Source organism: Rhineura floridana, chromosome 19 (genome assembly GCF_030035675.1).
Source record: "Rhineura floridana isolate rRhiFlo1 chromosome 19, rRhiFlo1.hap2, whole genome shotgun sequence".
NCBI lineage: Eukaryota > Metazoa > Chordata > Lepidosauria > Squamata > Rhineuridae > Rhineura > Rhineura floridana.
Window position 1 is genome coordinate 27,514,677 of NC_084498.1, and position 26,477 is coordinate 27,541,153.

At 46.4% G+C, this 26,477-nt stretch overlaps 1 protein-coding gene and 1 long non-coding RNA gene across 5 annotated transcripts in view; one reads left to right on the top strand and one right to left on the bottom strand.

Moving 5' to 3' along the window:
* On the bottom strand, nt 1–23,913 carry LOC133373176 (uncharacterized). Of its 2 annotated transcripts, XR_009759622.1 has the most exons (6): nt 23,735–23,913; nt 21,150–21,214; nt 14,519–14,647; nt 13,651–13,762; nt 10,388–11,247; nt 1–183 (listed from the first exon to the last, which is right to left on the bottom strand). It is a non-coding gene; the product is annotated as an uncharacterized LOC133373176 (long non-coding RNA). The 2 variants fall into 2 exon arrangements; XR_009759623.1 differs by lacking the exon at nt 21,150–21,214 and having other exon boundaries at nt 23,735–23,911.
* The window catches only part of HNF1A (HNF1 homeobox A), a 28,915-nt gene extending 2,774 nt beyond the window's left edge, over nt 1–26,141 (top strand). The window contains exons 1-10 of one of the 3 annotated variants that reach the window (XM_061602560.1): nt 2,120–2,701; nt 14,252–14,451; nt 15,934–16,120; nt 17,671–17,882; nt 18,130–18,344; nt 19,327–19,528; nt 20,475–20,666; nt 21,350–21,471; nt 22,956–23,097; nt 23,661–26,141. In XM_061602560.1, the coding sequence (XP_061458544.1) occupies nt 2,364–2,701; nt 14,252–14,451; nt 15,934–16,120; nt 17,671–17,882; nt 18,130–18,344; nt 19,327–19,528; nt 20,475–20,666; nt 21,350–21,471; nt 22,956–23,097; nt 23,661–23,785 (1,935 nt within the window). In that variant the 5' untranslated portion in view covers nt 2,120–2,363 and the 3' untranslated portion in view covers nt 23,786–26,141. Of the gene's footprint in view, nt 1–2,119; nt 2,702–7,525; nt 7,608–14,251; nt 14,452–15,933; nt 16,121–17,670; nt 17,883–18,129; nt 18,345–19,326; nt 19,529–20,474; nt 20,667–21,349; nt 21,472–22,955; nt 23,098–23,660 lie in introns of those variants that run through there. The other 2 variants (XM_061602562.1, XM_061602561.1) reach the window with 2 other exon arrangements.
* The last annotated feature ends 336 nt before the right edge of the window (nt 26,142–26,477 follow it).

The window sequence follows — 26,477 nt, forward strand, 5'->3', positions numbered from 1 at the left end:
TCAGATGTTTAAACTGTTTAATGCTTGGAAACCAGCAAGAGACCATTTCAATCTGGCATCAGCCACCTATGTCCTAGTCCGAACTTTCAGGTTGCTTCAGCACCTTGGACAGCTCCTTGAAATTGCAGACTAAAATCTGGAGCAGATTCCAGTGCCCCACTGACATGGAGCCAGTAGCTGCCACTGCAAAGATAAACATAGAAAAACATGCATTAAAATGCATACATTTGTACAAATAACACAGAAGAATGCATTATATTACAGAACATGTATTGCAAAAATGTGGATATTATTAGGCAAAATTGCAGGCAAAATTATGAACGTTAGGAGAAATGTGCACTCAAATGCTGACATATTTTCATGATGACTTTTTAAATGTAAACTGATCTCAAAATGTGGAGAACTGAACTTCAGATGAGGGAAAAAACCCAAAATGTAGAGATTCGTCCATCCCTATGGGCAACCATAGTTTTTCACCTCATTTTTCTCCTCCAACAGCTTGTGAGATATGTCAACATTATTCCCATTTCACAGCTCTAGAACTGAGGAGATCGTGATTTGCCTACGACCGTATGGATGAGCAAGTTATTTCAGAAGGATGGCAAACATGGTTAACATTATCCACAAGGGCTGTCAAAGTATTCCATCATAATGTGGTAGTGATATATTGAGGGTGCCCATTAAAATTGTTGGGTTCATTTCCCTTCCCCTCCCAGCATGCCAAACCTCAAGGGGGTAGGGAGGGGACCCAGAAGAGAGTTGTTGTTGCATGTGAACTTTGCGGAGAACTTTGGGGTTAAGTCAAAGTTGTTAGACTGAAACATCGATGCTGAAACTATGAGAAATAACAAGTAGTAACAGTGAAGAGACAGCAGAGAACCTGGTCTTACTATGTGGGCAAGGGGAGGGAGCCTCTCAGGCAGCAGATTTTGGGTGGCAGCAGAGTGTGGGGCGGGCAGATATGACCCATGGGTGACCAGGAACAGGATGGCCATCCTCTTCCACCAATTATTTTCATTGCAATAGGGCTTCCACAAGTAAGGTGGGGGAGAAATTTGGCTCAGTTCACATTTAAAAGCAAACTGACCAAATTTTTATTTTCTGAAACAAAATGTAAACCGAAACATAGCTATTCACACTTATCCAGATTTTGCAATGCAGTTCTCTAGCCAAGTAAATTGTACAACAATGGATATGCTAGGATAAAGTGTGCATATAAATGCAGATATTAATGACAATAACATGCAAACATGAACTGCAAAGGAAAACTGCTTTGCAAAAGTGTACATCTGGCAAAATAATAATAATAATAATAATAATAATAATAATAATAATAATAATAATAATAATAAAATTTTATTTCTGAGTTGCCTATCTGGCCAAAAAACGGCCACTCTAGGTGACATACAATCCATTAATAAAATACAATATAACAATAATTAAACACAATAATTAATAGGTTAAAATTGCATAGAACTATCTGTATATTAGGATAAATTTGCACTAAAATGCTGATTAACTTTCATGACGATTTTTTTTTAATCACAAACTGGTGTGGAAATACAGCAATCTGAATTTACAATCTGGACAGATGCACTCATCCCACGTGGCAGCAGAGTGTGGGACAGGTAGATTTGACCCATGAATGACACAGCCTACCAGGAACACAATGGCAATGCCCTTCTGCAGCTTCTTGTCATTGCAGTAGGGCTTTCAGAGGAGAACCTCCTGATGGACCCACCACACTAATTAGGAGGACCATTTGATGACAGGACCATCTCAAGCACCAGAATGTACTGGGCCAGTACCTTCCACTCACATCCCAAAGGAAACATGATGTACCTTTCTAGGAGATGCCATTAAACTTCTCCCTGTGCCCAGAACTTCTTCACAACCTGGTCTCTTCTTCAAAAGGTGTCTCATGTGCTGCTTCGTCTCCATTTGCTCTCCTCCTCCCTTCTTCTTTCCCCCCCCCCTATTTTTTTTCCTCTCTCTCGCCCTCCCTTTCTGGGCACTTTGTGAACTGCTGTTGCAATGCCGAAGTCCAAAGTTCAGTAACTTGCCTAAGCACACAGATAAATATGAACCTCGGAGAATTTGCATTGCTCCAATGTAAACAGATAGGCGAGGGTCCCTTTATCAGTACTGACTCAGGACAGTTGTGGGGGGTCCGAAGCAGCTAATTTTTTTTTCTCTTGGGGGATTTTTTTTGGGGGGTGCAAAGGCAGGATCTCCTGCCATTTCTACTCCACTGACGGGTGGGCGGGTGACTTCAGAAACATGGAGTAGCAAACCCGGGAGCCTGTGGCAAGCACGTCAAAGAGTTCGGGTCCTAGAAGAAGAAGAGGGCAGAAATAACCATCATGGTCTCCAAACTGACTCATCTTCAGGTGGAACTACTGGGAGCGCTGTTGGAATCTGGGCTCAGCAAGGAAACGCTCATCAAAGCCCTGACTGAGCCAGACCCCTACCCACACCTCAGTGAAAGCCAGCAGCCTGGCCTCGGCGCAATCCAAGTAGAAAAAGGAGACCCCTGCGCAGAACTCCCTGCTCTTTCCAATGGAATGGGGGAGTCTAGGATGTCCGAAGAGGAAACCTCCGATGATGGAGAAGACTTCACTCCGCCAATAATGAAGGAGCTGGAAAACCTGAGCCCAGAAGAGGCTGCGCACCAGAAAGCTGTGGTGGAGAGATTATTACAGTAAGGGCATCTCCTGCCTAATGCTTTCCTCTTTCTCTCTGTCTCCTTTTTCCTCTCCCTTCCTTCTTGGTCATTCTAAGTCTCACTTTAGAAGAGGTTCACAGCTGATCTAAAGGCTCAGAGGTGTGTCAGTAGCACAACTAGTACTAGGCAAGACCCAACTGACCGTGTTCTGAGATCGTTATAAAAAAGAAAAAGGAATAATTAAACCTAAAATTTCAGGTCCATGCCAATAGAGTGCCCCAAAGTCCAGTTCAGATAAGAAAGGGCTTCTTTAGGCAGGGAAGAACTTTGGATCTCTCTCAGCAAATCTTCCACCACTTTTTTTGTCCGCCATTTCAGATGTTGCAGGGAGGGGAGCAGTGTAGTTAGCCACACACAGAACCTAAATCTGAGCAAGCAGGGAGCCATCTTCATGCAGTTTATAAATTCACTCAACTGAAGTCGGTGAGTGGGGAGGAATCATCAACAGCATTATTTCTATGGCAGAAATATCCAAAGGCAGGGAGCTGTTGTCGGAAAAGCATGCTACCAAAACACACAGCCCTCACCCTTGGTCTTCAATAACTCATAATAAGCTATCTTGTCACTGGCGAAAGAACTCACGACACGAACACCACCCTTCAAAGAACTCATGGTGCTTCAAAGGAAGAACTCATGATGGTACCACTCTTGGACGCAGACTGGGTTCCCTGGGAATTCATGCAAACCTTCACAGCAGGAAGGTTTGATCACCTCTGCCAGCCTCTCTAATGTTTTAGAGTTTAGAGATATGCAGCATGATTCACTTGGCCGTAGTTTCGCCAGACATTATTACCACAAGCGTGAGCTGACTTCAGCTCCCAGAAAGTAGACCTCCCTTTTGTCGTTCCCAAACCTTTCTGTGCTGACTGCTTTTACGGCTTGCAGTTGCAACTGTCTCTGATTTCAGCCATCTGCTCTAGAAGTCCTCTTGGTTCTTGTTACTCAGTCTTGCCTTTCTTACTGCGTTTCCTACTGTGGCTAACCATAACATATTTACAAATGAGCTCCATTTAAAAAAAAGTCCAATTGTTCTTTTTGAACTCCAGGCTGCTCTAAAATATGAGAACATTTCTTATGGGCTGGGGGCAGGGGGTCTTTGTAGACTGTGTGGGGATTCACACGAGCTTTTATTATCTGGAAGGACTCCTTGGGCAAATGTGAACCGAAAAAAGAGCCCTCCCGTTCCTGACAGCGACGGAGCTCAGCGTGGCAACAGCCTCGCTTTTGGGAGCAAATGGAAGATGGTTCAGGGGACAACATGTGTTATTAGGGGCAGAGGAGAGAAATCCTACATAAATTGTGATTCAGCAAAACCTTGTCATTGCCACCCAAAGATCCAGATCCCATCCAGCCACCTTAACCAGTTGTGCTGACTTTGCTTCTAAGCCGAGTCACAAGAGCAGAGGCAGAAAATGCACTGGAAGCAAGTGACTCTTACCTGCAAGGAGCTAGGCCTCAATTCTCCACACGTCCCTCTTGTCCACCCTGTTTTCTTCTTTTCTTTTTTTAACCACTCCCTCAAAATCATCTTCCTTTCTTCATTTTCCCCTTGGTGTCCATCTTCAAACACCACCCTGCTCCTGCCCAAATGACCCCTCACATCATCAGCCCACCTTCCCCTGCACCTCTCCCAGAGTCTGTGTTGAGATCTAGGGTCAGTTCGATTTCCAAAGCCTCAGGACTGAGCTGGTTACTAATTATCCAGTGGCTTTATTATTTCTCTTTTGTCTTATAAATTTATAAACGAAAAGGCTCAGATAAGCTTTTTGATCATTAACTTTTGATGATTTATCAGGTGTCTCCTTTCAGAGGAAGCCACAAGAGTCAGGAGAACACCTGTTCTCTCCACTCTTGTCATCAATGTCTCACTGATGGAAAGGGGGAGGAAGATCCTTCTGTTAGGATATGGAAAGGAGTCCTGTGGATGCATCCACACTGGCTCAAGTGTTGGCGGGTTCATAACACATCTAATGTTTGCTGGGCTGTAGTGTAGACAATTCAACTAATTATTGAAAAACAGATCGCAACTATGCAGACACAACATTTTATATAGTGTGTCTGAGTGTTCAAAGCACTTCACACACTTGATCTCAGTAAGCCTTCCAACAACGCTGTAAGGCATGTCAGTATTACTATCCTTGCATTTCAGGCTGGGGATCAAGGCTAAGAGAGTGGCTTGTCTAAGCACCTTTCCAGATGCCTTTTTTATTGTGCATTTGTTATTATTTGTGCTCATGATGGTATTAAAACAGTTGCACAAGATCCCAAAACTGTTTGCAGTCACATTGGGGAACCACTGAAGAACAGCAAATAAAGTTGAACAAGGTGTAGATGGTCCAGTATAAACCCACCACTAACACATTATTATTGCATCAGTTACATGCTGCAGAATATACCTGCAAACAGATAAACAAACCACCAATCTGGAAGGGCCCCCTGCCCACTGATGTGAAATTTGAACCAGAGATGAACCAAGCTCACTACACCAGGCCACCTCTACTCTATTTTGTTGTTGGTTCTGCCTTAATCTGCTCAAAGTGTTTTAAACAGAGAATTTATGAGAGCCATCGTGATGTATTGGTTAGATCATCCTTCCCCAACCTGGTGCCAGAGCTTGGAAAAGTTACTTTTTTGAACTACAACTCCCATCAGCCCAATCCAGTGGCCATGCTGGCTGGGGCTGATGGGAGTTATAGTTCAAAAAAGTAACTTTTCCAAGCACCCATCAGATGCTTTGGGCTACAAGATATCTACAGAGCTATGTGATGCTGGAGTTTGTGGGAGTTGTGGTACAAAAGATCCAGAAGGCACCAGGTCGGGCAATGCTGAGTGAGAGGCACAGAGCAGGACTAGGGAGGCCAGTGATGCTGTGGGTGACCTTGGGCCTGTCACCAACTACCTCACACGGTCCTTATCAGGATAAAATGGAGACGGAAGGGCTTATGTACTCCACCTTGAGATCCTGCTGGACGCAAGGCAGGGGTACAAATGTATTAAAGTCAGTTAGATAAATTAACACTGTGCAGTTTAGTTCTGTGTTAAGAAACATACTAGTGCAGTTCATCTGGAGCAGTTATAACTACAGCAGAGTCATAACTGGATGAGCTTATTTCCGGAGGATGAGCTTATTTCTGGTGGTCTGCGGCATATATTCATATTAGGGTTGCCAGGTTCCTGGCCTGAGACTGATCCTGTATCTTTAGGAGAAGAGAAAGTCAGCCAAGTGCAGGTGTTCTTGCAACATTGTAATGGGAAAAACCACAAGGTGGAATTCTCCCTTCCCCTTGCACAACTTTTAAAGATACAGAAGACCTCCTGGTGCCTGGCTGACTTTCTCTTCTCCTAAAGATACAGGATCAGTCTCAGGCCCTGAACCTGGCAACCCTAATTCATACTGATTTTCAATTGTATTTTTATTTCTTATATTGCATTTAATTGCATTACAGTTTGAATTCTATGGAATGCAAATTATACTACAATAGAATGCAATGTAGGAAATAAAAGATGCAATAAAAATGCAATTAAAAGTTATACAGCACCTAGCAAATTGCATTACAATTGCTAAAAAAGGCACAGAAATCACTGAGTGGTCTGCCAAGACCATCAGTGATTTTCAAGTCATCCATGGGGGGAAAGTTTGGGAACCACCAGACTAGAGTATCCTTTGTTTGTCACACATTACTTCCTTTTGCTTCTCTAGAGGGCACAGGACAAGCAAACCAACACAAATAAAAACGTAGGACAGCCAGCAGTCCTGAAAAGAGCATGATGCATGCAGGATACATTAACTGCTTTGGCCTTGGCCCATCATAACAACAGCTCCTCTTCTCGTCTCACTGTTCCTCCATGCTAAGGGTGTTTTCCAATAAACTGTTTCCCTCAAAATAAGTATAACTATTCTTCCTATCCAGACACCTTTCCTGCTAAATGTAATCGCTCCTGAATCTTCCAGACTCCCAGCAAAAATATGTGTCTTTAGCAACCACTCCTCACCTGTGTCTTTAAGTCTCAAGTAGGGACGGAAGGATTTGAACATTTCTTTTCTCTGTTTCTCATTTTCCTAATCTTAAATTCAGTTCACCTCATTTCTGCAGCAATTTGTGATTTTTTAAAAATCCTCATTTTAGTGCAAATTTCTCTTAATAAACATATTTTTAAGACGTTTCTCCTACTATAATGCATTTTTATTTTCACGATATTAATTTTTATGCACATTTTCCCCAATATATGCATTTTTTGTAAACATTTATCGGTTGGAGAAGCGCATCGCGAAATTAGGGCAAGTGTGAATTTTGATAGCTGTGTTTCAGCTCTCATATTGTTTTGAAAGAGAACATTCGTTAGATTCAGTTTTAAATGTGAGCTAGATCAAATTTCTCTCTCATCCTTAGTGTCAAGTAGGGAAGCTAAGGGTAGGGGAAGGGAATGGCCAACAACACAAGACTTTATAATGTCAGAGTAGGTAGTCTATTATTTCTGTTTCTGACATTTGGCATCTGACATTTTTGTCTGGACTGTTTTAGAGTTTTGTGTTGGGATTGTGGATCTGGATTTGTATACACAGCTCATTCCAGGATATGGCTCATGGCATGTAGTAAGTAATTGGCCCCACCCCTCAGCCATCATTTTGCATCTGGCTCCACCCACCGGCTACTAGTTTGCACCTGGCTCAGGCTGTCAGAGCTTGGAAAAGTTACTTTTTTGAACTACAACTCCCATCAGCCCACTCTAGTGGCCATGCTGGCTGGGGCTGATGGAGTTGTAGCTCAAAAAAGTAACTTTTCCAAGCTCTGAGGCTGGTGGACCTCAGGGTTCTAGTAAAAAAACACATAGACCCTGCCAGGTTGAAGTCTGCCAACTCCTATCAAGTGGCCAAAAAATTGTGAGTATATATGTCAGTACAGTCAGGACTCCTGACAGTGATTCTCAAAATTCCATATGCTGTACTGACATTATGTAAAATCTTATTTTTGTCCCTCTGTACTAACATGATTATATGTAAGCTCATGTTTTCACCAATGTTAAGCGCTCCATAAGGTATAGCAGTACTGGCGGCAGCAGCAGCAGTAATAGTAATAATAATAATAATGATTCCCTTGCTACCTTACTCACATCAACCAAAGGAGGTGCAAAGAGTGGCAATGAGAGAACAGGCCTTTTCAGTGGTGGCTTTCCAGTTATGGAATGCTGGGAAATGTGCATGGTGCCAATATTGTAAGCTTTTAGCCACCAGGCAAAAACATTCCTGTCTACCTAGGCTTTTTTGATCTTAATTTAATCATAATGTGGCATGATTATGGCCTGTGTTGATGCTGACCTTTTAGTAGGGTAGAATTTGTCCTTCTTATTCTTGCCAATGGATTAACACTTTTTCAATCATTCTTATATTTTATTCTGTGTTATGTATTTTAAACATTTAATAAGTTGTATCATATCTTAATATTGTGGAAGTTGCTTTTAGACATATTGTAAAAAGCACAGAACAAATATAATTATGATGGCAACAATGACGACGACGACTAGCTTTTGGAGAATGTGTCAGAAGTGCTATGGCGAGGGTGTGGAACATTTTCCAGCCTAAGGGCCACATTCCCTTCTGGGCAGCCTTCCAAGAGCCACATGCCAGTGGTGGGCAGGATAAATGCAAATGTTTCTCTTTGTACAGTAGGCTCGTTTTGGCAGGCGACCCTCTCTGTCCCCCGTCCAGGCATTATATCAGCGTTCAGGGGCAAAGCAGGGCCGGTGAGAGGTGTGATCTGGAGAGAGTCCCAAGGGCCGGATAGCAAGGCCTGGAGGCTGCATTTGACCCCTGGGGCTGAGGCTCCCCGCCACTGTGCTATGGGACTTAGGGGGGCTTAGGTGCAAGCCAGCAAGAAACGCTGCTGTGCAACCCCCACTGAAACTAAAGGGCTGCGCAAGAAGGTAGCAGAGCCCCACAGGCCCTCCCGTTCTTCTGCTTTTAAAAGCATTCAAAATCTGTTGCTTGAGATGGCTGCCTCACCTCGTAGCATGCCTCTCCCTCTGGATTGCATCCAGGGGCTTTCATCTTCTACAGATGACCGTCTTGCAGCACATAAATCCGACAGGTCAGGAAGAGAGTAAACATGTCCTCGATCATCATCCCAGACCATTTGTTCACTCAGCCTGCCGAAACAGTGTGGACTTTGGCCGTAGAAAATGTCCCAATAACACCCAAAGTACCTAGACGGGTTTCACAGCTGAGTAACTCCTCTTGCCTGACCTTCCCCCACCTTGGGGAGAGCGTGGGGTTTTTTTTCCCATTAAGGAAAGGTATGGAAGGATAGCAGGCATCAGCTGGGGGCCTAACACAGGTACATGGGAAGCTGCCTTATACAGGACTGACTGAGTCAAAGGGCATCAGTCCATCTAGCTGTGTATTGTCAACACTGACCAGCAGCAGTTCTCTGGGGTTTCAGGCCAGTGACACAATCCCAAGCTCTACCTGGAGATGCTGGGGATTGAACCCAGGACCTTTTGCATGCAAGGCAGGTGGTCTACCCCGGAGCCACAGACCTTCCCGTGAACAACAAGGTGCCATTGCATTCAGAAGGAGGACTGGGGCTTATGTGGGTTTTTACCAGGGGTGAGCAAAGGATGGTTGCTGTGCTGGTAAAAAAAGGAAGGGCAGCAGCATTTCCCCTGGGAAGAAACATAAAGCTAGCCTCTGGTGAGGAGTTCAAGCATTCTCACAACACATATAAAAGCCAAGGATGGAATGCAATCTTCAAGGGCGGGGGGCCTTTCGAGTCCTGACCTGTAAATCTACTCCTGCAGTGGTTTTCAAAGAGTGTCCTGCAGAAACCCCAGGGTTCCTCAAAAGGTTCCTCTAGGGCAAGGCTAACCAACGTGATGCCCTCCAGATCAGAACTTGGAAAAGTTACTTTATTGAACTACAACTCCCATCAGCCCAATCCAGTGGCCATGCTGGCTGGGGATGATGGGAGTTGTAGTTCAAAAAAAAGTAACATTCCCAAGCTCTGCTCCAGATGCTGTGGATTGCAACTCCCATTGTCTCTGACTACAGCCAGAGTGGCTGGAGGGAGAGCGATGGGAGCTGGAGTCCAGTAACATCTGGAGGGCACCAGGTTGGATACCCCTGCCCTATTGGGAACATCTGTAATGGCGGACAAACGTCCATGGAAGAAAGGTTGCCCACCACTACTGCTCTTATCCTGCAATGCGCAGCCTCGGGAATCTGTGCACTGGGCCAGCGTTTGTCGGTAGACAGACCAGTGTTGAAAGAAGCCTGTGCTATAGAGAACAGCCATTTTCAGTTCACTTGCATGTGCTTCTGAACGCCATTCTTTTGTTCAACTTATAGAAGCGGGGGATGAAAATGGGGCTTTGAACATCAGTTAAAAAAACAAGTAGTGGTGGTGTGTGTGAATTAAAATTGCAAGAATAAATTTCGGAAGGCAGAACTGGGGACATGGGCAGTATTTTCTGAAGGGGAGACGGCAGAGGGGAATGCACACATGCAGTCTTTCTATTGATGTTCTTTGTTTTGCTGAGCATGGCCATTGCTGTTGGGGCTCTGGGCTTAAATTACAACATCACTTCTGTTGTTCCAGGCATGATGGCACGGGCCAGCCTAAGGACCAAATTCAACAGAGACAAAACATTGTCAGGAGCTGTTCTTACCTTCCTTCCTCTCTGCCCCTTCCAAGTCCAATTTATTCAGTGAAACCAACAAAGACGCAGGCTCCAGGGTTCAAAGACCAGGAACGGTGTCAAGCGGTGGTGATCTTGAGTCCAGGCTTGGTCCAAAGCAGGAATCCCAAATTAGTTTTTTCAGAGGGATCAAAGGTCCTTCTTGCACTAAACCCAGCCCTACATTGCCCAGAGAAGCGGTTGGAAATAATGGGAAAAAGCAGTCATAGGGAGTGGACAGCAAAAAAGAATGCTGGACAGAGAGGGTGGTGTTTTTTTCTTTTTTAAAGAGGGAAATAATATTTAAGCCACAACCTCATTAAGAGTGGAACATCAAGGCATCTCCCCCCCACCCCATGTTGCTTTCCCAGTTCTCTGGATTGGGTTTTCTTTTAATGCTAACAACTTGATATTTGCTTTCCATTTAAATTTGAGATGCTGCTATAAATTATCAACCAGGCTCTTGTTCCCTTTGAGTTTATAACTAACTACCCGGGTTACTTATTGTTCAGGTGACAAAAGGGAGGTGAGAAGCCCTTAAAAGTGACCTCAGAACCTAGCAAAAAGAAAAAAGAAGGAAGCTTGAACTGGAGCTGGAAAAAGGGTGACGGAAGAAGGGAGAATCCGTACTGAGGGGAGCCAATGCCAGCGGAGCAGGCTGAGGCCTAGTGGGTGGGAAGGAGCCTAAGAGACGGTGGAAATCTAGGGCCGTTTTTAATTGTGCTTCAGGAGAGCACCTAAGAGCCTATTCGAATAAGCTCAGGATTCCCCTTACATTTACTTATTTTTATACCTCACTTTTTGAGGAACTTTCTCCACAAAGCAGCTTCCCAATCTCCAACCAATTCCACCTATCAACAAAATATACAAACACAAAACACAGGACTAAAATAAGCAATAAACCAGCATTAAAAAGACAGCATGGAAATAGAACATAAAGCATAATACAGATCCTTTAAAAAAAACTGGATTAAGACATTAAAAAGCAAGATTTAAAAAAAAACTGCAAAAATTTTCAAACGGCTAATTTGGGAAGGCTTGGGAGGAAATAAAAATGATCAACCAATGTCAGAAAACGTAACAATGTTGGGGCTTGCTTCACAGAGCAAAAGCGTTCCAAAAACTATGCCTTATGTAAAATCAGTACTACCCATGAGGCAGCTGACGGGAATCCATTGCTAAATTCTGGCTAGCTTGGATCCTCATTGTGTATAATGCTTTCTCTCATGGCATCTGGTTCTCTTTTCCCGTGGGCTGGATCCAGACTTGCACTTCAAGGTTCTTTCCATTCACAAAAGGGATTGGGATCCGGTGGAGGCTCAGACTAGGTTGAGGTAGAGGGAAGGATTATTTCCATTAATTCCCCCTGCAGCCCCTTGTGTCATCTCCCATGCTATTCTGGAGGGTATCTCAGCCCACACAATCAGCTTTTTGGGGGGTAGAGAGAGGGCTGCAGAGGAAAGGAGAGACTCTCATGGCTCTGCAATCAACTCATTATCTCCATCCACCTTTATATTTCCACATTGTTGACTCAGGATTACCCCAAGGCCTTGGACTGCCTGCAACATTGCAAAAATTCCTTAGGGCCACCACCATGATTGCACATGGCTGCATAAGGGATATCCAAATATTGTCACTCCAAGTAGCCCTGCTTTGGGTTAATGCCCTTTGGAATATGTGGTGGGCACATTCACGTACTCCCTCATCCACTGAATATGACATATCCCTGGATGTTCATAATTGTTTGGGTCCATTACACTATTGTGTACTTGAGTATCAACCAGCAAAATAGAATTGGCAGGCTTGTGGCTGGCTAGCTGCTTCAACCATGCCATCTTCTTAAACTTGTACTAGTATTTGTATTCGTCTAGATTCTCTGCCACCCCTGGGTACCCTGCTCACAATTACCATAATGGATTAGCTCCCACTCTTTCTCCATGTGCATGCACTGGGAAAGTGAAATATATTGATGATGATGGTGTAGTATTATGAATAATATAGCACCATCTATGTACTTGACACTTTACAAAGGACATGACAGATCTCTGCCCCAAGGGGCTTACAATCTAAAATAGACACAAGGAAACAACAGAGGAAGAGGAGAAATGGAGGCTTGCATAGCCAGGGTAAGCGCATGTTCAGTTATACAGACTATAGCTTTGTTACAAAAAGGCAGCCTTCGCCAACCTGGTGCCCTCCAGATGAACTCTTATCAGGGGCTGATGGGAATTGTAATCCAAACCATCTAGAAGGTACCAGGCTGGAAAAGCCTGCAGTACGGTAGAGGGACCAGAGATATGAGGAAGTGGCTATTTGGAGGAAACAGAAGCAGGAGAGCTTGCGGGGCAAGACGGAACACAATAGATAGGAATGAGATTCATCGGCGGGCAGCGGGGAGGGAGAGAGATGGCAGGTAGGTGCCATAATGTTCTGACCGGCTTACCCACGTTGTGTGTGCAGCTGAATGTCTAAGGCAGACCTTTACCACCCTGGTCCCCTCCAGAAGTCTAGAGGAACCTTTATGTATATTTCACTTCCAGAAGGCTAGTAGTCAAGAGGATGGAGGTTAAAGCCTACCCCAAAGGAATGTGCCTTTATAAAACACACCAGAAGATAAACAAAGAGCCAAAATCAATGACCTTCAGGACTTTTCAAACAGACAGGATAATAGAAAGCAGAGGGAGAAGTACAGCTGACTCAACCTTCGCAGACCTGGTGCCCTCCAGATGTTTTGGACTACAACTCCCATCAGCCCCAGTCAGCATGGCCACGTGATGTTGGGGTGAAGGGAGTTGCAGTCCAAAACATCTGGAGGGCATCAGGCTGGGGAAGGCAGCTTGTCTGTGGAAAAAACCCAGCCAGCATGAGGGAAAGAGCGAAAAGTGTTTTGAGCTGTGCGGGCAAGTGCAGACTTTGTCCTCATTCTTTGGCCATCTGTCAAGTGGTTGCCCAGCCCTCCTGGCCCCACCCTGCGGACTTTGATACGGTTTTGCTGCACTGACCCACCTGAAGGCACACGTCTGTTGAGCTTGCTACGGTGTTTTGGAACTTAAAAACAGACAGTGCCTATTTGGCGCTGGGGTCATTCCCAAGCCACTTGGTGCAGTCCAGAAGCCAGATGCCTTGTCCTAAAAGGCCCATTGACAAACGTACACACGCCACAAGAAATTTACCCACTCCTAAAGCCAGATTCAGGGAAGCAAAACCAGAAGAGATTAAAACTAGGATTTCATATAAGGCAATGCCTGACTCACCCAGTGAGCTTTTGTGAATGAGTGGGGATTTGAACCCAGGACTCCCAGATTCCAGTCCAGCACTCTAACTGTGACACCACACTGGCCCACGATGATGAGGATATTCCTGTGGCTGCCAGAGAGTTTTACTGTAAAGCATATTTTGGACCAAAAAGGATGCATGGGCATTCAGATGCACAAAGGATTTAACAGTGAAAGGAAAATATTATGATGATGATGTTTCATTTGTTACTTGCTTCCCATGAGGCATCGCAAAGCAATTGACGACAACATATCTAAAGCTGTAGCATGTATAAAAACAGTTAAAACAACTGCATATACAACAATCAATTGTAAATATAAAAACACTTTTAAACAACAGTGCATGCATGGAACCAATTCAAATCCAAGACAGATACCGACTGGGATAAAGACTTTAGAAGGCTTGTGATGAAAGAGGAAAGCAGTATTAGCAACACAATACAGAAGAACGAGCCCTTTGCTATTAATGCACCCTTCACCATGTACAAGAAACGTTGGCTGATCCTCCTTACATCTCAGGATCTATGGGGCGGGGGGAGTGGAAATGTTTTTCATGCAGTGTGTTTTCTGTTCCTTCCAGAGAGGATCCATGGAGGGTAGCTAAGATGGTGAAGTCCTACCTACAGCAGCATAATATTCCCCAGCGGGAGGTGGTGGATACCACAGGCTTGAACCAATCCCACCTCTCACAACATCTCAACAAGGGCACACCCATGAAGACCCAGAAGAGGGCTGCCCTCTACACCTGGTATGTCCGCAAGCAGCGAGAGGTGGCCCAACGTAAGTATAGCAACCAGTGGCTCTTTCCTAGCCCCGAAGGGCATAACAGAACAAGACCATTTTTTACCTGTGCAAGAGCAGGAAACCAGAGTGAGGGGTCTAGCCGAATCAACGTTGCAAGGGATTCTGGGACAGGCAACAAAACTATCGTGATTATCTCTTCATGCAGGATTTCAGTGTCCACAAAATTGTGTTCCTGTTGGTTGGGAAAAACTTGTACTTAGTCAGCAGTTCCCAAACTCAAATATGCTCTGGAAAAAAAAGTGATTAATTTGAAAGCTCCTAGGAACCTAAAGGACTCACCCACTGGAGAGGCAACCCACTGATCCTCTGCCTGGGCCCGGTCTCCTTTCAGTCAGCTTGCAATGGAGATCATTCAGTCATTCCCACTGCAGAGACTAATGGATCAATCACCCTCTCTTAGACGAGGCTGCCCATTGCATCTCTGCATGAATTATCTGGCCTGGGTGTGCATCCTTCCATTTAGAAAACACACAGGGACCAATGTCACCTATAGAAATGCAGAAGATGCGCTCCCCTGTGGGCAAGAAATCCTTACTCTGACACAGTCTAAGGGCTTATCCACATGGGAGCATTACTTTGAATTAAAGACGCTATTGTTACCTCTGTGTTCTAGTTGCACCGTCCACAGGAAGGGCTCAATGCCAGCTGCAAACACGGTGTTTTCTATTCACACTGAGAGGAAGGATCAGTCACACAGTTTCCTAATGACCACACCATCTAATTTAACATTTCCACTCCCTCTGGTTACCTGGCAACCAAGCATGCTCAGTTTGTTCTACCAGTTAGTTTCATTTAAAAACAACAACTTGGAATGCTATTTGTATTTTCAGTGGCACAATATAGCTGAAGTACAGATCGTTGTTTGAGTTGTGTTATGCTTTTGCACGCAAGTTAGGGGAAAAAGAACATAAAGGCACAATAACATAAAAATGCCAGCAGAACAGGGGAGAGCAGCAGGAAGTTGCTCTTCAGTCCACAGGAAATGAAATGAAAGAAAGGAGGAGGAGGAGGGAGGAGGTGTGGAGAGGGGAACGACTGACACACCTACCTAAAAGGATCGGAGCAAAGCGTCTGCAAGCACTAGAGATATGGAGCGAAGACATTTTTTCCTTCCTTTTTCGTATTATCAGATGATTGGGTTAGTATGGATTTATAGGGGGAAAACTGCGTGATAGCTTCTCTTTGCCAGTAATGTCATGTGAACCATGCAAATTAAAAGGGGGTGTGAGTAGCACCAAACACACACTAAACCACCATGTAGATGAACTCTAAACTACAACAGCCTTTGCTAATCTGTTGCTGTTTTGGACCACAACTCCCGGGAGGAGTGTAGGTAGGGATGCATGCCACAATCACAAGAGATGCAACACGTGCCAGTTCCACATCCAGTTCTTTGAGAGATTATTTGAGAGATGGGCAGTAACATTGTCCCTGATCCCATCCATCCTGTTGTCTCAGAATTCACACATGCTGGCCAGGGTATCCTAGTGGAAGATGCCATGGGAGAAGACCTCCCAACAAAGAAAGGACGAAGGAATCGCTTCAAGTGGGGCCCGGCTTCGCAACAAATCCTCTTTCAAGCCTACGAGAGGCAGAAGAATCCTAGCAAAGAGGAACGGGAAGCCTTGGTGGAGGAATGCAACAGGTGAGCGAGGAAGGGTCCTTCTTTCTGAAATGGTGAATGCCAAGAGTGAAAATCGCTGGTTGCCTTGATAATGGAATGGAGTTTCCAAGTTCCCAGGCAAACTACCTCTGAACGCCAGATGCTGAAGAGAAACAGGGGATGGCTGTGGTCTTCAGGCCTGGGTTGCTCCTGGAAACAGGCTGGGTCAGTCTTCCCCAACCTGGTGCTCTCCAGATGTTGTGTACTACAACTCCCATCAGCCCCAGCATCATATGGCTATGCTGGCTGGGGCTGATGGGAGCTGTAGTACACAACATCTGAGGACACCAAGTTGGGAGAGGTGAACTAGACTGACTTTTGGTGCAAATCCTGCAAGGTAATGCTTATGTTCTTATTAGCCAGGATAATTAAATGAGAACTACAGTTCCCAGGATTCTTTGGGAGAAGCAATTACTGTTTAAAGGGGTACAAGAGTGCTTTAAATGTAAGGTATGGCTGTGATCACTATTAGTACCAACCAAAATGCCCACAAAATTGTGACAAGCTTTTGAGTTCTCCTGGAACTCTTCGTCAGGCAAGATGTCACACAGAGCAGGAGGTCTAAAAGGGGGGAAAGTGTGTGTGTGTGAAAAAGTAAATTATTGATTTTGGATGAAGTAAGGCTGCTTTCTTGTTTAGTCCCCTCATTCTCTCTTTCACCCCAAATTAGACCTAAATATATAATCAGCATGGAAGCCCAGATTAAACTCTAGGCTACACATACAACTGCACAGAGAGCTCTGAGACAATTATGGTTAGACTAAAATTAATACACGAGAGGCACCAAGAGTAATTACCTGAAAGCACCTCTATGGGGAGACTAGAATTGTCATGCACCCTGCAGTGGGCTCCCTCCTGTGGAGCACTTCACAGTTAAGGCACTGCCCAAGAAAGACGGCCAAACCCCAGGCAATTTGGACAGATCCATGAGGAGCTGAGTGGTGAAAATCTTCGCTTCTTTCATTTCTAAGTATTTATAACCCATAATTCACTGAATATTTTCAATCCCAGAGAGGGGATCCATGTAATAAAGTATTAGTAAAAAACAAACAGTTAAAATGACAGAATCCATAAAAATAAGCCCAGTAAGCAACAAATTAGCAGCTCTGCCATAAAGCAAAGAAAGTTAAACTGCAGTTATGACTCAAGAACATAAGAAGAGTTCAGTGGCTGGATCAGGCCAAAGGGCCCCCCTCTAGCCCATCATCCTGTTCCCGCAGTGGCCAACCAGATGTCTCAATGGGAAGCCCACAAGCAAGACCTGAGCACAACAGCCCACTCCCCTCCTGCAGTTTCCAGAAGCATGCTGAATCCAGAATTCAGGAGCACGACGACAATTAGAACTTCCAGTGTACCCATATACCTGGGTAAAGAAAGCAGGATATTCAAATCACTAAAAGCCAGCTGCTGGTGCAGCCCCCCTCCGCAAATGATTTGCAGTCCTCCTCCCCCTGCGGGGGAAAATGGCTTTGCCTCCCTCCCTCCCTCCCCCCCCCACTGCCTGACAAAGTACCCCTGGCCTTCCTTGGCAGGGCAGAGTGCATCCAGCGTGGCGTCTCCCCTTCCCAGGCCCAGGGGCTGGGCTCAAACCTAGTGACTGAGGTCAGAGTTTACAACTGGTTTGCCAACCGCCGCAAGGAGGAGGCCTTCCGGCACAAGCTTGCCATGGACAGCTACAGCGGGCCACAGCCAGGAACTTCCTCACTCCAATCAGCAGCGCCTCTCTCACCCAGCAAGGTCCACGGTGAGTACTGAGCTACGTGTGGGTGAATGGTCTGACTCAATGTGGTGAAGGGCTGTCCCCCAACAGAGGCAAATGACTGGGGAAGCTCAGGAGGAACTGGGGGACTGCTGTCCCTGCCTTCCACATCTAGCCTCACCTGCTGCCTGAGGCTGTTGCCTCACTCTGCCTAACGTGGGGGCCAGTCATCAACATAAGCACAAATTACTGTAATTATTCCCCCCGTGTTTGTTTGTTTGTTTGTTTGTAGAGCAATCTCCCCTGCAGCAGCAGCAGCAGCAGCAGCTCTCCTTTTCTGACTCTGGCATGAGGTACAACCAACAGCCTGTCAGTGAGACAGATTCCTCAAATGGAAACCAGCATGGAGGGAATAATTCCATTGTGACCACGCAGACTATCCTGCACCAGGCGGCTTCCCCTGGTCTGTGCTCAGCTGGTTCTGTCTCAGCTGGAGATGCAAAGCTGGTGAGTCAAGTGCAGGCTGACCTTGGCACCTGCTGGAGGGGGCAGAACCCCTAAAAAGGGACCCTCAGGGGTGGATTGTTAGAGCCCAGGAACTGAGCCTTAAGTTTTCTTAATGATGAAAAAGAAAATTCACAAAAAAGGCACCCAGTCACAAAACAGATGCTTCTTTGCAAAAAGCAGAAGCGTCAGTTCCAATTCCTGCATTCAGATTGCTTTTCAATCTTTTGCTCATTCACTATCACAACCACCCTATAAGGTGGGCTGCTTAAATCCCCATTTTATAGATGAGGAATTCAAGGTGAGGCATCTCTGCTTGACAAAGATCACCTCCTACCTTAAGTTCTGGGCTGGTTTTCTTTTTCTTTCCTTTTCTTAAAAATATACCTGTTTTGGTATGAAAAATGGAAATGGACTGCCTTCAAGTAGATCTCGACTTATGGCTACCCTACAAATAGGGATTTCATGGTAAGTGGTATTCAGAGGGGGTTTCTCCAGCTGGTTAGGGCCTGCTCAGCTTGCCACAGCTGCACAAGCCGGCCCCTTCCTTGTCCTCAACTGCCAGCTGGGGGGCAACTGGGCTCCTTGGGACTATGCAGCTTGCCCATGGTTGCACAGATGGCAGGGCACGTAACCCCTGAGCCACTCCCTGTGGGGGTGATCTTTAGCTGGCCCTTGATACCCAGGAGACACGAGTGGGGATTTGAACTCACAGACTCTGGACTCCCAGCCAGGCTCTCCTTCCCGCTGTGCAAGATTTTAACCAGGGACTTCAGGATCTTGGTTAATTATGGATCTTTACTGTATTTTGTATTTGATTTACATTTGTAATGTTGTATTCTGATATTTTGTAATGTTCTGTTAAAAAATGCAACTGATGTTCCCACTTCTAAGTCCAAGTCTACATCCCAGCGGGGCTCTTGCTCCTGCACCTCTCCCCAAACGGCATTCTGACATTCCTCTTGCCTATTTCTCCTGTGCACAGATCTCAGCTCCAGGGGGCTCTCTTCCCCCGGTGAGCACCCTGACAGCCTTGCACAGCCTAGAACAAAACCCACACATGCTGAGCCAACAGACTCAGAACCTCATCATGGCATCGCTCCCTGGTGTCATGGCCATTGGGCCAGGAGATACGTCTTCGCTAACGCCAGCCTTCACCAACACGGGGGCCTCCACCCTGGTAATTGGTAAGTGAGGAGAGATGTAAGGAAGGCGTGCAAGCACACAAGCGCATCCGCACACACACCTTTCTGCTCCTCTTTGCGCAAGACCTACTGAAGTGAACAGCAGCTGCATAAGAGCACTGCAGTGCTTGTTTGCATATAGGTAGCTGTCTTATGGAGAGTGGTAGCAGTGGTCCATCTGGCGGAGTGCTGTCCTCTCTGACTGGCAGCAGCTCTCTAGGGTTCCAGGTGTGGAGAGGGTCTTCCCCAGCACTGCTCCTGCCCATGCTCTTTCTTAAGCCAGCCTACCCCAATGTGGTGCCCTCCAGATGTTGAGAACTACAACTCCCATCAGCTCTAGCCAGCATAGCTGTGCTGTAGAAATATGGCCATGCTGGCTGAGGGCGATAGGAGCTGGCAAAGGCTGAACTAGAGAAAGGCTGAGCTTGGGAGGGCAAAAGTATACACTCTGCCACTGAGTAGTCACTTGCAAAGCCATCCATTTGCTTCAGGGTGGCTTGTGCCTCATTGTTGTGTGTGTGTGTGTGTTCCCCAATGTCCTTTTTATTGCACATTCATTACGCCACAAATATTCTGCTTTATTTTTGCCCCCTTTCCTTGTGTCTGCCCCTCCAGTCAGCAATAATGTGCATAGCGTTAGGGAGCCATCATAGAACTAAAGCAGAACAAATCCACCACGAGCGCACTGTGGTTGTGTCACGAATACACTGCAGGACACACCTGCAATAATGCACCAGCCCGCAGGGGCCCTGTGTGCGTGTGTCGTTTGGACTTTCCGCTGCAGGCCCCCAAATGCCTCAAGACCACCCCTGATTCCACCCCTCTGCCACGGCAGATTTTCTACCAAAACAAGAAAAAGGGGGAATTTGCTCCTTTGCAGGATAGAGCCAGCTGGGGTAACACAAAGGTGAGCCTCTGAATGCACTTGGTGGTCCTTCCTGTCTTCCAGGCCTCGCCTCCACGCAGGCCCAGAGCGTCCCCGTGATCAACAACATGGGCAGCAGCCTCACCACCCTCCAGCCTGTTCAGTTCTCCCAGCAGCTGCACCCGTCTTACCAGCAACCGAATATGCAGCAGGTCCAAGGCCACCTCAACCAGAGCCCATTCATGGCCACCATGGCCCAAATCCAGGCTCCTTACGGTAGGTTTGGGAGCCACAGCAAGGCAGGGGTGGCGGTCGCATGGAATCCTTCCCACAATGCAGCGACAAGTCATTGCAGCCTTCTCCAACCACGTGCCCTCGAGGTGTTTCTAACTGCAGGTTCCATCCGCCACAGACAGCAGAGCCATGTTCCCATCAGCCCCAGCATCATATGGATGTGCTGGCTTGGGCAGATAGGAATCATAGTTCAAAACACCTGGAGAGCACCACGTTAGGGAAGGCTGACATGGGATTCTCCTGCAAGATGTGGTGGCTTAGATATGACAGCTAAATGGAGCCTCCATAGGCAAGGGCAGGCTACCTCTAGATATCAGGATGCTGCAGAAAAACAGGAGGTAGCCATATGCACCCTGCTTGCTTGCTTCCAGGAAAACCTGGCTGGCAGATTTAGAAACACAATGCTGGGGATAGGACAGACCTCCGGTCTAATAGCTCGAGTATTAAAATATTATCCTGCCCTACCTTCACAGGGTTGTTGAAAACATAAGAAGGAGCCCTGCCGGATCATGCATGTACTGCAGCGAGCTCTGTGGAGGAAGAGGGAGGGGGACATGATAAAAAGTAAACAAGGGGATGACTGGAAGCAGGAATTAAACCCAGGCTCCCCCTGTCCCTCAGAGAGTCCCCTCTGCTCATGCCTTCTTGGTCTCCATTCCTCCTAGCTCTCTATGGCCACAAACCAGAGGTGGCCCAATACGCCCACACCAGCCTCCTGCCACAGACCATGGTGATAACAGACACAGCCAACCTCAGTGCTTTGGCCAGCCTGACGCCGACCAAGCAGGTGAGTTATCGATGGGGAGGTGATGAAAGAAGACGGGGGGGAGACGGGGACACGGAAATGCCGGTGTGTGCTCAGCTATGCAGCCACCTGTTACCCCGCTACTGAAAGAATTGCACTGGCTGCCCATTTGCTACCGGGCCAAGTTCTTGGTTCTAGTTTTGGTGAACAAAACCCCATGCAGCTTGGGACCAGGATACCTGAAAGATCATCTTAATCCTTATATATCCAGTTGATCACTATGCTGTGCAGGTGAGGGCCTCCTGCAGATACCATCTTATCAGGAGGTCAGTTCCACACAACATAGGAAGTGGACCTTTAGTGTGGTGGCACCGATCCTGTGGAATTCTCCCCCTTTAAATGTTAGGCAGGCGCCATCTCTGTTATCTATTCGGCACCTACTGAAGACCTTCCTCTTTCAACAAGCCTTTTATGCGGAGACCTTATCCCAGTCTGCGTCTGTGTTGGAAGTACTTTTTAAAGATGTTTTTAAAGTTGCTTTTTAAATATGTTTTTAAGGTGTTTTGTTTTAATATGTTTCCAAGTCTTTTGTTTTTATGATGTTTTAAAGTGCTTTTAGTGTTTTTGTTTGCCGCCCTGAGCTCCTGCTGGGAGGAAGGGTGGGATGTACATTTAATAAATAAATAAATAAATAAATAAATCTGAGTTATACCCCTTCAACATCTGCATTTGCGGGTTCTCCAATATTTCTAGGACAGGTAGTTTTAAAATCAACAAGTTCAAAGAGCAGGGCTGCCAATTTGCAAGAACAGAGAGGCAACAGAACAGACATCACCAACCTGGTGCCTTCCAGATGTTTTGGACTAGAACTTCCAAGATGAGGCTGATGAGTTGTAGTCCAAAACATCTGGAGGGCACCAGGCTGACAAAAGCTGCAATAGAGCTAGCTGAAAAGAACTGCTAACCTGACTGTGCAGAATTAGAATTAGTTCAATTTATTGCCCGTGTTGGTAGCAGACATGGCACAGAGTGGCATCAGATATGGAGACTTGGACTGCCTGTCAGGTTGCTCAGCTGCCAAAATCCATCAGTCACTCCCCCTTGGCCACAACCAGTTGAGATTAGGAAGATGGTGGCAAAAAGCAGGGCCTTTTCTGGGGTGGTGTCATCAAGGAAGCCCATTAGGCCAGCTCTCATTTAGCTTTTATCAGGCCAGTAAAGAGCAGAGTCTTTCAGGAGGCCTTTGAAGGAGCTGATCAAAGGGGCTGCTGCATGAATGCCTTTTTGTTGATTTTCACAATTTTAATTACGGGTCTTAAATCTGTTTTGTAGATTGAATTTTATTTTTGCAAGCTGACTTGAGGGCCTTGCCAGGGCCACCAGGCATAGTACAAATTTGCTAATAAACACATTCACAATACAGTATTATGGTTCTTCTGCCCTATGTAGCTGCCAACTGACATGCTAACTCTTTTCCAAAAACAGCAGTGCCCAAAATCCTTAATATGTTGTTAATTTCCCTCCAGGTGTTCACATCTGACTCTGAAACTCACGCCGAGTCTGGGATCCACACACCACCAGTGCAGGCTTCCGCCATACACCTGCAGAGTGAAGATGCCACCATTCAGCACCTCCAGCCCAGTCATCGCCTCACCTCTAGCCCTGCTGGTAAGTGGGAGGGAGGGGAGGAGAGGCGCTGCTTTTGAGAACATGCTGTGCTGGCTGGGGCTGATGGGAGGGGTGGTCCAAAACAGCTGGAGGGCACCAGGTTGGGGAAGGCTGGCCTAAACATGGCAGCCCTAATTATTGTTAAACTTATATCCCACCCTTCCTCCAAAGAAGCCCAGGGCAGCAAACATGTCAACCCTAAAACAATACAGTTCAAACTTCTAAAAAACAGTTCAAAGAAAACCTCCTAAAACCTCCCAAAACCAACCAGCTCTACTCAAAACTCATAATTTGCGGTGGCTGGGGACAGGTCTTTTAGCCATCTAATGCTTGGGCCAACATGAATGTTTTTAAATTTCTCCTAAAAGTTAATAATGAAGGAGACTGGCACCCCTCACCAGGGATGGGATTCTACTGATGGGGAGTCACCACCATGAAGGCCCTGTCACAGGTCACCACCAGCTGGGCGACCCCCAGTGGTGGCACCACCAACAGAGCATTGGGGGGTATATCTTCTCTTTTGGGGTGCTTAAACTCATATGCTCTCCTTCCCCTCCAACCAGTCTCCTCAAGTAGCCTGGTGCTCTACCAGAGCTCCGACTCCAACAGCCACAGTCACTTGCTACCATCAACTCACGGCGTGATAGAGACTTTCATCTCCACTCAGATGGCCTCCTCCACTCAGTAACCTCAGAGACCAATGGGGAGCTGATGTCCGATGTCCCAAGCATAGAGACGCATCATTCACCACTATTCACCAGTGCTGGCTGGCCTGATGCTGCCATGGGGAGGGAAGGCCAGCCAGCCAGCCAGGTGTCTTCCTTCTCCTGCCCTACCTTGTGCAATCCCTCATCTCACACACCCCGAAGCCTTGGGAGGAGCTTGTGCCAGGGAGAAATATGCACGCAAGGCTGGAGCTAGCAATGCCAAGAGGAACTGTTTGCCTTTTGCAAATGAGACGCCAAAAATGCTGGGCGGTGCCCTTTGATCTGCCGCCAAACTGCCTTCCTTTGGGACAGGATGACCACAGAAGCTGCAACCCAGCTTAGACCAATTCTCTTTCAGCAGGGCGGGCAGCAGCCCTGCAGGGAGAGGGGAGAAAGGCTGGGCTCCAGCAGCAAGAGATGCATTGGTCTGCATCTGGGCCAGCATGTTTGGGCTGCAGGGATGCCCTGTGCAGGTTAAGGCCAGCCTCCGCTTCATGCAAGAAAGGAAGAAGAATGTGCATCCTCTCTCGCAAGGGCAGCAGAGCATCCCACACAGATGGCTCCTGTTTTTCTCCGTTGAGAGTCAAGCTTGCAGTGGGTCAAGCTAATGCCCTGAAGGTTATCAGGAAGGATTCAGCTGCTCAGTTCTGGCCAAAGGAGGAAAATGGGGAGGGGGCAAACCAGCCAAGAGGTCGGAGGCAGTTAGGTGGTGAGAATCCCTGGACCCTACAAAGTTGTCTTTTCATTGGGGTGAGAAACTAGGAGACTTTGCCCTCCCTGGCCGCAAATTGTCTCTGCGGGAGCCAAGTGTGACTCCTTTGATAGGAAAGGAAAATAGAAAAAGGTACAGCTTGCTCTAGAATAGCCTTTAACAAGGAGAATGTTTGATACAGGAAGTATTTTCAGAAGTTCGGTTTTATATTAAATCAGGGGTGGGAAGCCTTTTTCAGCCTGAGGGCCACATTCCCTCATGGGCAACATTCTGAGGGCCGCATGCTGGGAGGGGGCAGAGGAAAAAGCGGGTGGAGCAACAGAAGTCGCTCTTTGTTTTGTACGGTTGGCTACATTCCACACAGAGGTTTGTGTTCTCTCTCTCTCTCTCTCTCTGACACACACACACACACACACACACAGAGAGAGAGAGAGAGAGAGAGAGTCTCTCCATCCAGGCAGGAGGCGTTGTCACAGTCCAGGGACACGTTCCAGCCAGCCGAAAGCACTTGGGGAGGGCTTTGGGCGGCCTAGGAAGGATCCTGTGGGCCTGACAGAGAGGCCTCAGGGGCCACATTTAACCCCTGGTCCTCTGCATTAAATGATGTACAAGTAAGAAATGAGCACAGCTGTGAAACACAGAGTATGGGTTCAGGAGCAGCATCTCCCAATGCCTACTGTATTCTAAGAATCTCATCTTCCTTTTACAAAGCAAGCAAACCAAGTTGCCAGTCCTGATGGTAGTAAAAAACAAACCTCCCCAACCCAAATCCAAATATGATGTGAGCAGTTTCCACAAGTTGACCCAAGCAAGAGCTTTGCTGACTCTTCGAGTAGCCAGGGAGTAGGACTTCACACAGGCAGCCCCATTATCTCCAGAGCTCCCTAATCCTACGAGCCCCACACCTACTTTCCCAGTCTGTGCATAACCCCAAGTGCTGCATTAACACAGCCTAAGTAATACACTTTACACATAATTTGTACCACTTACAGAATTGGTTATTTCTGACCACGGGGAGTTACGTTTTTGCAGTATAGGATTTTAGCCTCTTGCCCACCCACACCTTATTTCTTGTGGTTCCGTTTTGAAAAACACCCAATAGCGAGAGACACCACTAGCATCAGGAGAGGGAGGACTGATGTTTGCCTACGACTCCCATCAGAAGCACCTCACACCTTCCCATCCAAATTAGGCCAGCTCCAAAATGCAGAATTCAGTTTTCCTTCCCGCTGAATTTCTTGGGGAGGATGACACCTCTTGGTCTGGGGATAATAAGTTTCTTAACTGCTGCATCAGAGCAGGAGAAGCCAAGACCTTCCTGGTGCTAAAAGGAAACCAAAATTGTCCACAGCCAAGTTGCTGGCAGAAAAAGAAGAGGAAAAAATCCTGTCCAAGCACTACAAGTAGTAAACGGGCATCAAATTATACCCACCCAGAAGAGACAAGTACCATTCCTTCATACCATGATGTGCTTATTTGGAGCCTGGACAATCAGTGCCAGTCAGTCTCAGGAGTGATTCTTCTTCCAAGCTGGGCCACTTACAGCCACTTGCAGACCCAGAATTTATTGCCTGTTTGGCTCTATCTTGTAAATATATTTAAATTTCCAATAAATCAAACAGAGGCTAGGGTGGGTGTGGGTGGGAGGGAATTATATCTACAAGATTATTATGTTATGTTGCCTGTTTATAAAGTAAGCAAAACTCTGGCACAGTGGACTCTTAATACCCCCCTCCCCTAAAATTTCAAGTAGCCATGTTGGTCTAGTGAAAAAAAACAATTAAAAAAGATAGATGTAACAGGATATTGTTATAGAGACTGACAAAGAAGTCGGCCAGAATCCAAGGTCAACAGAACTCTACCTTGAGCTGGATGTTAAGCAAGGCAGAAAGAAACTGCAGGGGGAGAAGAGATGTTGCAAGTCTTTACATTCTTCTTCACTCCCCCAAACAGCTGGATGA